The 14,767-nt window shown below is 43.5% G+C and overlaps 1 protein-coding gene across 2 annotated transcripts in view; it reads right to left on the bottom strand.

Moving 5' to 3' along the window:
* PEPD (peptidase D) overlaps positions 1-14,767 on the bottom strand; it is a 225,868-nt gene that overhangs the window by 44,151 nt on the left and 166,950 nt on the right. For both annotated transcript variants that reach the window (XM_077288630.1, XM_077288631.1), the window contains exons 10-11: positions 11,661-11,729; positions 7,437-7,514 (exon numbers count right to left, since the gene is read on the bottom strand). In XM_077288630.1, coding sequence (XP_077144745.1) covers positions 7,437-7,514; positions 11,661-11,729 — 147 coding nt within the window. The remainder of the gene's footprint in view (positions 1-7,436; positions 7,515-11,660; positions 11,730-14,767) is intronic.

Below are 14,767 nucleotides of genomic sequence, written 5' to 3'. Positions count from 1 at the left end.
GAACAGAGATAAAGGTCTGGGTCCCGGAGACCGCAGCTCACATTCCACTACTCACATTTAAATACAACATCTAAATAATCTCATTAGAAGCTGCGGCTGAGCTCCCTGCCAAAAATAGCTTGGCAGACTGGGAACCAGGGCCTTTTCCAGGCACATTTGTCAAAAGCAATAAAAAGTCTGTGACCCAGCGCTACAAACACACTGGAGAAGGCAGCGGCAGAAAATAAAACCAGCTCCCTCCAAGCCGGTTTAGCTCTGGTTACATCGTCACAACCAGTATTTATATTGTGAGCTCATGGCGACTGAGCAGGGTCAGGGGAGATGGGGGTCCGAATTGGAAACATTCCCATCGTGGCTTCTAGTGAAAACAGATTTATGCGTCACAAGAGCAAGCTTTCATTATTCATAAAATAAGAGTTTTATTTTGTAGATTTCCGACAAAAGGAGAAGGATAATGTTCTACTTGAATAATGTAAACTGTAATAAGAAATCACAGCTGATCAGCAGCTGCCACAAAAATCAGCAACACCAGCGGGACAAGAAGAGTTATTAAAGAAGCGTCACCTTGGATGTTAATCATGACACAGCAGAAGCTGAAGACAGGAAATAAAGGCTAATATTGGTTCATTAATATGGACAGAGCAGAGCAACACTGGACACTGCTAGTATGAGGTTAGGCTACTTTCACACATCAGGTTTTTGCTGTCAGGCACAATACGGCGAGTTATGAAAAAAAAACGGATCCGTTTTTTTTTGTCCACTTGATCCGTTTTTTTTCTAATAGAGTTGTTTTAGCGCCGGATCTGTCTAAAATTAGCTTTCCGGCGGTCGGAACTGGAAACTCTGTCACGGGTTTATAAAAAATAAAAAAATAAAAAAAACGGATCCGTTGCATCAGTTTTTCACAATTTGCAACGGATCCGTTTTTTTTCAAAAATTTTCGGATCCTGCCTGACAGCAAAACACTGATGTGTGAAAGTAGCCTTACATGGGACAAAGTACTGGCCTCATCCACAGCATGACAGCAGCCTCCGCTTCTAAAGAATAAACGGTTTGTTGGGGAAAGAGAAATATTATCTCCTAGTTCTGACCCAAAAACGTTTGTGCTTATTGCGTTCCTTGCCTGACTGATGTACAGAAATGCATACAAGCTCCAAGAAAACAAGGTAATTGACAAATATCTGACAAAGGGAGTAACGGAAAGAGCCACGGAATAATTACACTGGTCAACAGCATTTTTGGTGCCAAAGATATTTCATCGAATTTAGGGTATTTTTGGGGTGCTGATTCTGAATATGTCATCAGTTTTGCCAGATTGGCTCAAGTTTTTGAGATTTTTGGTATCTTATCTATAGCACTTGTTGGTAAATGCGACTCATCATCTCATTAATTTCTTTGGATTAGTACTTGAACTGAGCAGTTCTCAATATAGTTTTGTGTTAATTAGTGTTCTAAAAGTTTGTTCATAGCTTGATTTTTGCACTAACTTTATGTTGTTGTCTGTTTTCCAGTGAAAAGCATGAACTCATCAAGAAGAAGTTGTCTTAACGATCCAGACTCATTCTGTTACATTTGTGGTGAATACACACTGCCAAAACATAGAAGAAACATAACAGACTTCGTAAAAAAAGTGTATTTTGCCTATTTTGGGGTTATGCTTGGGGACCAAGACAAGTTTTGGGCACCACACATAGTGTGCAAAGCATGTATCGAATTATTACGAAAATGGAGCAAAGGACAAAGAAAAAGCTTCAAATTTGGTGTTCCAATGGTGTGGAGAGAGCCAAAAAATCATCATGATGACTGTTATTTATGGTAAACACAGGTACAGGCACATCTTCACAATGAGGGACAGGCCTTCTTGCAGATTCCATGTTACTCCCATTTTCGTTTCTTATGCTTATTGAATCCTTGCACTTGCACTGCACAGAAATAACAGTCATCATAATGATTTTTTGGCTCTCTCCACACCATTGGAACACCAAATTTGAAGCTTTTTCTTTGTCCTTTGCTCCATTTTCGTAATAATTCGATACATGCTTTGCACACTATGTGTGGTGCCCAAAACTTGTCTTGGTCCCCAAGCATAACCCCAAAATAGGCAAAATACACTTTTTTTACGAAGTCTGTTATGTTTCTTCTATGTTTTGGCAGTGTGTATTCACCACAAATGTAACAGAATGAGTCTGGATCGTTAAGACAACTTCTTCTTGATGAGTTCATGCTTTTCACTGGAAAACAGACAACAACATAAAGTTAGTGCAAAAATCAAGCTATGAACAAACTTTTAGAACACTAATTAACACAAAACTATATTGAGAACTGCTCAGTTCAAGTACTAATCCAAAGAAATTAATGAGATGATGCGTCGCATTTACCAACAAGTGCTATAAATAAGATACCAAAAATCTCAAAAACTTGAGCCAATCTGGCAAAACTGATAGCATATTCAGAATCAGCACCCCAAAAATACCCCAAATTCATTAAAATATTTTGGACACCAGAAAAAAAAATTTTTTTTTGTTGACCTGTGTTATAACCACTTTAATACTGCTCCTATATACAAGAATATAACTACTATAATACCGGTATTGTGTACAAGAATATAACTACTATAATACTGCTCCTATGTACAGGAATATAACTACTATAATACTGCTCCTATGTACAAGAATATAACTACTATAATACTGCCCCTATGTACAAGAATATAACTACTATAATACCGCTCCTACATACAAGAATATAACTACTATAATACTGCCCCTATGTACAAGAATATAACTACTATAATACTGCTCCCTATGTACAAGAATATAACTACTATAATACCGCTCCTACATACAAGAATATAACTACTATAATACTGCCCCTATGTACAAGAATATAACTACTATAATACTGCTCCCTATGTACAAGAATATAACTACTATAATACTGCCCCCATGTACAAGAATATAGCTACTATAATACTGCTCCTATGTACAAGAATATAACTACTATAATACTGCCCCTATGTACAAGAATATAACTACTATAATACTGTCCCTATGTACAAGAATATAACTACTATAATACTGCCCCCATGTACAAGAATATAACTACTATAATACTGCTCCTATGTACAAGAATATAACTACTATAATACTGCTCCTATGTACAAGAATATAACTACTATAATACTGCCCCCTATGTACAAGAATATAACTACTATAATACTGCTCCTATGTACAGGAATATAACTACTATAATACTGCTCCTATGTACAAGAATATAACTACTATAATACCGCTCCTACATACAAGAATATAACTACTATAATACCGGTATTAACAGCTCATTCATATTAAGAAAAATGTGGATTTCTCTAGAACAAGTCATCAGATCGCAGATATCAAGGAATCATTTTATTCAGCTTTCTCTGATCTGCATGAACATATAGACGGCTTAGGAGGGTTGATCCTACTGACAGATTCCCTTTATCTTATCCGTTTCTACCTCTGAGGTTTTGTCTCACTTCCAGTCCCTGTTCTATAAGGAATTATGCATATTTTAAATATTAAAATTCCTCATCATAACCATCTGATGGACATCACAGGGACGTGATTGACATAAGGAGGGATCCATTAGGAGGATAAGCAGCTGGCCCTATGGGAATGATGGAGTCATTCAGCAGAGAAAAATAGAAGAGAAGATATTCTGTCACTGAAATGTGTCTATATTAATACAGCAGAGTCCTGGGGCGTGCGGCTGCACAGACATGTTCGTTCCAGGGATGAAAGCACCACAGGTACAATGCAATGTACTGTAGAGCGAGCTGGCTGCTGCATCTGATGTCTATACGTATATAAAGTTACTAGAAAAAAAGCATTGCAGTCATTTATTACAAGTACTGGAAATTGTAAAATATTACAATTGGAAAAAATTGGGCAATATTTAAAGCAGTTATGTGACTTACACACATTAGCACAACTCATGGAGTGGAAATTAAAAGGAAAATCTAAATAGTTACCAAAAACACGGTCACTGTACAATTTGGAGTCGCAAAGCCACTGGACAATGGCAGGAAGAATGCCTGCTGGTAGGGAAGTAAAGAGACGTTTCAGTGCCTATAGTGCTGGCAGAATGCTGAAATAAAATGAACCTGTGACGTCCATCAGAGTGGATGCAAGTTACAGAGCATGAGAAGCAGGGCAGTTTCAGGACAAATTAGACTGGCCTGTGCACAAAAAGAAGTTTTTCCTTTGTCGTGGGGAGTGAGGGCAGCAAAACCATGCTTTACTGCAGGTAGGTAGTAAGCCCCCCAGATATACCTAACATGGGAGTGTATAGCTTGGATACAGCAGTGAGAAGTGTTGGGCTTTTACAGGATTTCATCTTCCTTTTTACTGACAGCACGCAGAGATACTGATATGTTAAAAGTTCAAAAAGTGTTAGAAAGTTGCTGAACTTTATGTCACGACTTTTTTTTTTTTACTATTTTAACTTTTCTCCATAGTGTTCCTGCATATTTAGATCTGCCAGGTGTGTTTCTTCTGTAGGACCTCGATGATTCTCAAAATGGTTTGTTCACCCAGTGTAAAGAGAATTCCTAGAAAATCCATCTAAATATTTGTAAAACAAATCCCGCTCCTGTGATGACATGTCTGAAGGCGATAATTACAGTCAGACGGTTGTAGGATTGCGTGCCAGTCTCTCCATTCATAACGGCGGGGGCACAATGTGGAGACGGGGAACGTTTCGGGGCAGAGGACACTTGCTGAGATCTTGCAGTAGAGGGCTCTCAATTACTGTGGAAAATGACTGAGGATTGCTAACAAGGCGGCTTCATACAGCAGCACAAACAAAGGAGCGCGCCGAAATCTGAGCGTAATAAGGCTGCTCTGTAATTAGGTGCTGACAGCTGCCTATAGACAGCACAGACAATGGCGGGACGGAGTATTCACGGTCGGACACTTAACTACTCTCCGTTTCCTCACTGATCACATCTCCACTCTTCTCGCTCTTACAGACACCTGCGGAGGTATCTACTTACTGACCAGCAAAGCTCAGAAGAACAGACGAAACTTTACTCCTCTAATTACAGGACTGAATGACTGCAGACAGTGCGGAGATTGTGCGATACCAGCAGAAAGCCCAGAAAAGGAAAGACTAAACTGGAAACTAGTAAAGACAAGCTCCTGAGTGGTTTCTTGCCTTGCTCCCAAATCTGCTCCGAATTGCAGCAACATCAGCAGCGGATTTATCACTGCATGAATGGCTGACAACCTCGGTAGGAGCTGCAGCGATGAGCACGTCGGCAGTTGTCACCCAGCAAGTTCGCAGCAACGAGCTGTTCATTAGCGGCCATCACTTAGTGCAGAGCAGCTGTTTTTATCTGCACCACTTTAGGGCTTGTTCACATGAAGCATTTTTTTTATTTCAGTGGATGGAGAGGCAAAAACAGCATTTACATAAGCTGCAAAATGAATGCTTTTGTTTGTTTGACCGACGGTGTGTTTCTCTTTTGTTTGTATTAAAAACAAAAAAACATAAAATCCATTCTTTCTGCATTTGTCCCTTTTAAATCAACAAAGCTGTGAAAATAGATTAAAACCGCACAATTTAATGAGGATTTGCTGCAGCAGAAGAGTCAGGTTACACTGTGGTGTCTGACATTGCACTTTTGTACCATTTTTTGAGACGAGGATGACTTAGGCTACGTTCACATTTGCGGTCAGCGCCGCAGCGGCGCCGCATGCGTCATGCGCCCCTATATTTAACATGGGGGCGCATGGACATGCGTTGTGCTGCGTTTAGCGCCGCATGGCCGCAAGCGTTGGACGCAAGAAACGCATCAAGTTGCATTTTTTTTGCGTCCAACTTGCGGCCAAAAACGACGCATGCGGCGCAAAACGCAGCGTTTTAGCATGCGTTTTGCCGCGTTTTTGTTTGCGTTGTGCGCTGCGGCGCCGACGCTGCGGCGCACAACGCAAATGTGAACGTAGCCTTAGAAGAGCAATGTAGGAGCTACTGGCCCGGACATCAGGCTCCCTGTGACTGTGCCAGCTCTTCTAAAGATGGAGACTGATGGAATAGATTTCTGTGCTGCCCAAGAAAGTATAACGTCAGGTTCACACGTTCAGCATTTTACATCACTATTTGTGAGACAAAACCAGGAATGGGTGATAAATCCACAAGTAGTGACGTGTTTCTGTAATATTTTTCCTCTGATTGTTCCACTCCTGGTGTTGCCTTACAAATACTGCTGGAAAATACTGAACGTGTGAAAAGAGCGTCAGGAATAACACCTTGGGGAGTCACCCAAATCCCACCGCTGGCACCAATTTGTTGCAGAAAGCAGCCGGAAGGGGGGTTGCGCAAATCCAATGCTGCCACCAGTTTGTCAGAGGAACACCACTCTGCTGCCTCCAATCGTCAGGACAATTACTCTACTGACTGACGAGTGATGGCTGACGCCCCGGCTGCTCCATTACTAGGCCGGTTATTGGGGAACTCACAGTGAGATTCTGGTATATACACCTCCGATTCTAACACATGGAATATATACACCAGTACGGTCACTGCCAGCTCCACAATAACCAAAGAACCACTGCCTGCCATCGCCAGTCATTTATACAGGCCGGTTGGACACCCGTTATATGAAGCACATGGCTTCAGGTATGCGGTATACAGAGTAAAAGGAACAGAACTATTACATTTTATGTAATTAATCTAGAAAGGTAATCAATGTTTATAATAAATATACAAAATGATACAAAATGGGAACAAAACAATACGGTATATATAATTACATAGTGTAAAAAGGAATAACAAAAGCGAATGACTAAACCTGGTGTTGGAGGAATGGCTCTTATCTTTATAGAGGGAAGCACTCTGATTGGGAAAATGGACCAGTCTCACAGAGAAAAGAATGACCAATCACAGAGACCCAAAATATGATTTTTATTAGATCAATGCTACGCCCACATACCTTCCCTTGGTGAGCTCATATTGGTTGTGTCTCAGGACAATGCTTTGATCAGAGGAAGCCCAGCTCTGGGACATGTACTTTGCCGCCTCTGCGTAGATGGATCCCAGTCTTAGTGTCTGGCTCTCAGAACAGATCCTGCTGCAATCACCCTGTCACTGCAGGAGGTCCCTACGTCAATGGAGGTTTAAGTGTCCGCTTTCTCCCACTTCCCAAGTTATAATTTTTCTCTTCCCCAGATATAATTAATCCCATATGTTTATTGTGCAGTCCTACTTCAATGGAGGTTGACATGTTAGTTCTTTCTCTATTCCCCAGCTATATTTAATTACATATGCTCAATGTGAGGGTGATATGTCCCTCTCTATAGAAATCTTATGGATTTTAATTTTTCTCTATAACAAAAGCTATAAAACAACGGACATAATAGTAATAATATACAAATACTAACATAATCACTACTCACCACATGTCACCATCCTCGAGGGTCTTATCATTAGGGGCTCCAGCGTGTCCATAATGAAGGACTGAGGAGTTATCACCACTGTAAGGAGAAAACACAAGGAAGAGAAAAGCAGGAACTACAAGGATCAGCAAAAAAAAAAAAGTATACTGTTCTTCTATCTCTGACCACTGGGGGCAGTTTCCTTACAAAGTATGGAAGGATCCACAAAGGTCAACAAGTCAATGCACAAAGTATCATATTCTAAAGGATATATATAAAAAAGAATCAATAGAATAGTCACAGTTTACACAATATTTAACACTTGCGAAAAAAGCCACAAAATTTACCCAACCTGTAATTTTGCAGCATTAAACATTCGAGTGCTAGGAAGCAGTGAGCATTAGTATTAACTCCCTGGCTGCTGTAGATAAGTGTGTTTTAGGGTATCCAGGCGTGGTCCAGGTGTTTACATGTGCAAAGATAACCCGTCCCTGCGAGTGGCATAGCCACCTATAGATATTAGACGGGTATGAATATGGCTTTACTGCTCTCCACTCGCCAGGAATTAATCCCTTCTCTTTGTTTTTAATCTATGGAGTGCAAAAAAAAATAAAAATAAATGAAAAAAAGATCAAGTTTGTTACAGCTGTTACAAGTCCACGTCTATAACCTTTAAAGAGACAAGATAAAGGAGCTGTCAGCACTTTACAGCGGAGGGCTGGGAGCCTCGGATAGATGCTGAACATTACCGGTCAGCACCGCAGGGCATCGCTCCCCGTTCCTGTATATATATTTACACCTGTAATTATAGCGGGGTATTACAATGTGTATACGCACCACAGAGCAGCGCACAGGAGGCAGAAGCTCGGGTGAGGGGTCAGAGACACAATTACTATATTCTAATAATGGGAGGATGAGGACACCGCCGCCGCGGTTCAGCAGCTTAATATATTCTCCTTAGTGTATAAATACTGTATATACAATGTAAAATATTACTTAGCTCAGCACTTGTCTCATGTAGCAGTGATATCTCAGTACAAAAAAAAAATTCCAGTGCTGAACAGATCATGCAGCTTGTACTGAGCAGTACAACATCTCTGCAGAAGCAAAAAGGAGGGACACTGAGGATCTGTCAATCAGGCTAGGAAGCAGATGTTAAGCAGTAGCAGATAAAAGGGACACTGACCAGCTGTTAGGATAGGCAGACAGATATTAAAGGGCATCTGTCACCTACTTTTTCGTATATGAGCTGCGGCCACCGGCATCAGGGGCTTATCTATAGCATTCTGTAATGCTGTAGATAAGCCCCCAATGTAACCTAAAAGATAAGAAAAACAAGTTATATTATACTCACCCAGGGGCGGTCCCTGCTGTGGTCCGGTCCGATGGGCGTCACGGTCCGGGTCCGGCGCCTCCCATCTTCATACGATGACGTCCTCTTACTTGATTCCTGTCGCGGCTCCTACGCAGGTGTACTTTATTGGACCTGTTGAGGGCAGAGCAAAATACTGCAGTGCGCAGGCGCTGGGCCTCTCTGACCTTTCCCGGCACCTGTGCACTGCAGTACTTTGCTCTGCCCTCAACAGGTCTGATAAAGTACGCCTGCACAGGAGCCGCGGCAGGAAGACAAGAAGAGGACGTCATCGCATGAAGATGGGAAGTGCTGGACCCGAACCGCGACGCCCATCGGACCGGACCGCAACGGACCGCCCCTGGGTGAGTATAATCTCGTTTTTCTTATCTTTCAGGTTACATCGGGGGCTTATCTACAGCATTACAGAATGCTGTTGTAGATAAGCCCCTGATGGCGGTGGCCGTAGCTTATATGAAAAAGTAGGTGACAGATTCCCTTTAAGCAGCCACAAAAAAGGGGCACTGAGAAGCTGTCTATCAGGCTAGTCAGGCAGCAGGGAGGAGGGATACCTAGGAAATGTCATACAGGCTAGGCAGACAGAAATTAAGTAGCAGGGAGGAGAGACACTGAGATGTTGTCAATAAAGCTAGACAGACAGATATTAGGTGGCAGGGAGGAGGGACAATGGGGAGCTGTCAATCAGGCTAGGCAGGCAGATATTAAGCAGTAGCAGGAAGAAGGGATACTGAGGAGCTATCAATCAGGCTAGGCAGGCAGAGATTAAGCTGCAGGGAACAGGGACACTGAGGAGCCTAATAGGCTAGTCGGGTAGAAATTAAGCAGCAGGGAGGAGAGACACTGAGGAGCTGTCAATGAAGCTAGACAGACAGATATTAGGTGGCAGGGAGGAGGGACAATGGGGAGCTGTCAATCAGGCTAGGCAGGCAGATATTAAGCAGTAGCAGGAAGAAGGGATACTGAGGAGCTATTAATCAGGCTAGGCAGGCAGAGATTAAGCTGCAGGGAACAGGGACACTGAGGAGCCTAATAGGCTAGTCAGGTAGAAATTAAGCAGCAGGGAGGAGGGACACTGAGGAGCTCTCAATAAAGCTAGGCAGACAGAGAAGAGGGACACTGACCAGCTGCTAATCAGACTAGGTTGGTTGACATTGAGTTAAAGAGGTTTTCCGGTTTTAACTCGTTATCATCCTAAGGCTAGCAGAGGGTTAAAACAATAAACTCAGATGGTACTTGCCTTTCCCTGCCCCAACTGTGGTTTTCCATCACGGCTCTGGTCTATGCTGACAGGCTGCAGCGGTGACATGCACAGTACCCGTGTTAAATAACTGCTACAGCCTGTAAGCAGAGCCCAGAGCTGTGGTGGAGGTCCACCGCAGGGGTGGGCAATGGACAGTACCATCTCGCTTTATTGTTTTAACCCTATGCTAGCCTATGGATGATAAAAAGCTAAAAGTGGAAAAAACCCTTTAAAGTATCATAAAGTGTTACACAGATGTTGCAACACGGATTTTTACAGTGACTGAGTACACCCCTCACCCATTTAATAATGTATTCAATCTGTATTGTAAAGCTGGTGACCAATCTCTTTAAGAGTTGAAGGGAAAAAAAAGTACAAGTAAAATACTGCAAAGAAGACAAACACATAGTTATTGAGGTCTCCCCACTCAACACAGTGAAACCCCCTAATAATTCCAGATTCACTGCTGCAGCGCTGAGAAAAGCTTGTTTTTAATCATAGGTAAAAATGAGTGATGTCTGCAATAAATCAGATTGTCTTTGTACTTTCACCTCTTTGAATAAAGTCTAATTTGTTTATCCCTGGAAATGTCAGCCACGTCAATCTCGCAGTCAATGTACACAGCTCCTGCCCGCCAGCCATGTGCATATCCGCGTGCGCTCCTGTGGGTGGGGGTCCTCCGTGCGCTTCAGTGGGTGGGGGTCCTCCGTGCGCTCCTGTGGGTGAGGGTCCTCCGTGTGCTCCTGTGGGTGGGGGTCCTCCGTGCGCTCATGTAGGTGGGGGTCCTCCGTGTGCTCCTGTGGCTGAGGGTTCTCTGTGAGCTCCTGTGGGTGAGGGTCCTCTGTGCGCTCCTGTGGGTGAGGGTCCTCTGTGCGCTCCTGTAGGTGAGGGTTCCCTGTGCGCTCCTGTGGGTGAGAGTCCGTGCGCTCTTGTGGGTGGGGGTCCTCCGTGCGCTCCTGTGGGTGAGGGTCCTCTGTGCGCTCCTGTGGGTGAGGGTTCTCTGTGCACTCCTGTAAGTGAGGGTCCCCCGTGCGCTCCTGTGGGTGAGGGTCCTCCGTGCGCTCCTGTGGGTGAGGGTCCTCCGTGCGCTCCTGTGGGTGAGGGTCCGTGCACTCCTGTGGGTGGGGGTCCTCTGTGCGCTCCTGTAGGTGAGGGTCCAATGTGTGCTCCTGAGGGTGAGGGTCCCACGTGCGCTCACATAGTGTTCACTGCCCCGAGACTCGACGTTCACAAATTAATCTCTCCCCAACCAGCAGCACGGCTGATTTATTGAGCATTGTCCAGGCACTGCCAGATAGTGAACAGACATTACCGACCGGCACGGCCGGCTAATACCGCCGGAAAATGTCAATGTCGTACCTGCTACATGGCCAGAAGTATTTTTTTTTCTTCACATTTGTAACCAAACCAGTCTTCAGAGGTCGTTTTTTTATCATAGAAAAATAAAACTATTCATTTTATAATGGGTCCAAAGCAAAAATAAAAAGTAAAAAATAAAATGAAAAGTAATTGTGCAATCTGGTGTGTGACAGGATAAAACCCAGCATCTACATATTGCGATATAAATGGTAAACAGCCCAGTAACCCACCCTTCACCCGACCGTGCACCCCCTTACATGACATGGGTACATACCTGCCACATATACAGGTGTATGACGTGTGCCTCATCCCTCCACGTGCGTAGCAATAGTTTAGGAACACGCTGCAAAAGAAAGAAACCTATGATGACCGGTGAATATAATATATACATGAAAGTATACAGGCACTAATGGTCCAGCAGGAAACATGGCGGCTTTCTTGATTCATTCTTATGCGAGTTTCCAATGAGCAGACACAGGCGGTGCATGTGCCGCCACCTCACCGATCACTGGTGGGCAGATGATGGCCAGACTGGGCAATCAATGGGACTCGCATCTATCAGACATTTTTTGCTTAAGGGTCTCTATAAAGGGGCAGTATTGATCACACCCCATGGACATGAGGAAAGCAGCCATATTTTCTCATATAAACCTTTCAATAGCAAATCATTAGCTCCCCCCAGAGAGATAATGGATGGGGGTCCGGCAGCCTAAACTGGTGGTGACCAGCAGTTATTACTGAGTAAAGCTGCCAGTATGACTGGTAAATGGTCACGTAATCCATGAAGAATCTGATAGACTTGTTGGCCAACGGAAAAGGGATGAAAATGAGGACCCCACCTCCACCTATGTCTATGCCCCCTACATGCTGTGATAGGGGACATGACTTTGGGACGTCCTTCTTTAGTCCTAGAACATATATTGAGTGCTAGGATCCGGTCTGCTATCATCAGATCATTTATCGAGTACAAGCACAGCCGCTGTCAGTCTCTTCCTGATGGAGGCGCTGTTTAGTCTTCACAGATAACAGGATTTACTCAGATCCATTGTGTCATAAGTTTCCCTGCGAGCGATAGTAAATATACACGGAGAGTAATTAGTGTGAGATTACAGAGTGCTCTGCGGACGCCGGCTCTGAACTGCGCAAATTCATTCTTCACTGGTAATTTTGCTAAAATAAATAGCCGTGGCGAGCACATGTTTTGGCTGTTAATCAAAGCGGGGCAGATTTCATGGAGACGGTCCCAGAGGAGAAGGTGGTATTGTCTTATCTGAGCACCAACCGACAGGATTAAAATGGAGAATTTCACAGTGTTTGCTGCTCCAAGTAACAGCAGTAAGTACAGAATGTCAGCCTGAGCCGCACTCCACCTAGTCTACAGCTATGGGAAATACAAAAGAGTAGAAACCCCTCAGTTACATAACAGGGGACTGGGGAGTAAATACAGCAGCTGGACAGAAAGACTATTGCAAAATACTCATCAAGAGCCCAGAAAGGAGAAGGGCCCATGAACGGTCCATGAAACAAGTCTTCCCATATCTATCCCCCAGGAAAAGGAGAGAAGGTGGCAGAATCTTACAGAAAGGGTATGTGCACACGTCAGGATTTCTTGCAGAAATTTAATGAAGAAAACCGGAAATTTTCTGCAAGAAATCCGCATATTTTTTTTCGCGTTTTTTTTGCGGTTTTTTGCATTTTGCAAGCGTAATTAGCTTGCAGAATGCTAAAGTTTTCCAAGCGATCTGTAGCATCGCTTGGAAAACTGATTGACAGGTTGGTCACACTTGTCAAACATAGTGTTTGACAAGTGTGACCAACTTTTTACTATAGATGCTGCCTATGCAGCATCAATAGTAAAAGATAGAATGTTTAAAAATAATAAAAAAAATTAAAAAAAAGGTTATACTCACCTGCAGACAGCTGATCTCCTCAGCGGCGTCCGTTCCTATAGATGCTGTGTGTGTGCAGGACCTTCGATGACGTCGCGGCTTGTGATTGGTCGCGTGAGCGGTCACATGAGCGGTCACGCGACCAATCACAAGCCGCGACGTCATCGCAGGTCCTTCACACAGACCATCTAAAGGAACGGAAGCGGCAGCATGCCTCCAGGGCCATCGAAGGTGAGTATATCACTATTTTTTTATTTTAATTCTTTTTTTTTTTTAACAATTATATGGTGCCCAGTCTGTGGAGGAGAGTCTCCTCTCCTCCACCCTGGGTACCAACCGCACATAATCTGCTTACTTCCCGCATGGTGTGCACAGCCCCGTGCGGGAAGTAAGCAGATCAATGCACTCCTAGGTGTGCGGAATCCCCGCAATTCCGCAAATTTAATGAACATGTTGCTTTTTTTTCCGCGATGCGATTTTTTCGCGGAAAAAAAATGCAACATTTGCACAAAAAATGCAGAATACCCTGTAAATCATAGGAGGCATTTGTTAGCGTTTTTTTCACGTTTTTATCACGTTTTTATAGCGAAAAAACGTGAAAAAAACTTGAAAAATCCTGAACGTGTGCACATGGCCAAAGAGTGAAAACTACTGTGTATTGTAATCAAAATAAAACCAAAATTCTGTCTTCCTATAAACAGTAGATAACACAGAATCCACCCACAGGTCACCTCCTCCTCCTGTACAATGACTGATAACACCTCTATACACAGTAGATAACACAGGATCCACCATTCACAATAGGTGATATCACAGCTCACCTCCTCCTCTTGTACAATGACTGATAACAACTCTCTATACACAGTAGATAACACAGGATCCACCATTCAAAATAGGTGATATCACAGCTCACCTCCTCCTCCTGTACAATGACTGATAACACCTCTATACACAGTAGATAACACAGGATCCACCATTCACAATAGATGATGTCACAGCTCACCTCCTCCTCCTGTACAATGACTGATTGTCACGGCAGACCTAGGTATGCAAGAGCTAATGACCCGGGTCCCTGCGATTTCCCTCAGACTAGGGAAACCCTGACTGACCCTCTCCCAGAGTTTACACTGATGGTGTGCATGTCTGGGCCTCCATCCTCACCCTGTCTCCTGTTTCAACCCTAGGCTGAAACCACCACTCACCACCCAGTGAAGAGACCACACACCAATACCCACAGTTAGCACAGACAAGGATAACGGAAAAATATGCAACACGCCGCAGTCACTCAGGAATACACTATAAGTGCACAGGGCAAAATAAATACAAATATAGGAAGGAGAAGATAAGACAAAGGGAAATACACCACCAGCAACGATACTCCAACTCCTAGCTCACTACTCCAGACCGAGATAACCAAGCACAAGACAGAAGCTATAATCGGCGACGCCCAATGTTCAGAAGAACTATTTAAAGGCAGTGGGAAGGGCCCAGC

Source organism: Ranitomeya variabilis, chromosome 2 (assembly GCF_051348905.1).
Source record: "Ranitomeya variabilis isolate aRanVar5 chromosome 2, aRanVar5.hap1, whole genome shotgun sequence".
Classification (NCBI taxonomy): Eukaryota; Metazoa; Chordata; class Amphibia; order Anura; family Dendrobatidae; genus Ranitomeya; species Ranitomeya variabilis.
The sequence above is the reverse complement of the archived record's forward strand: the minus strand, read 5'-3'. Positions and strand labels throughout refer to the sequence as shown.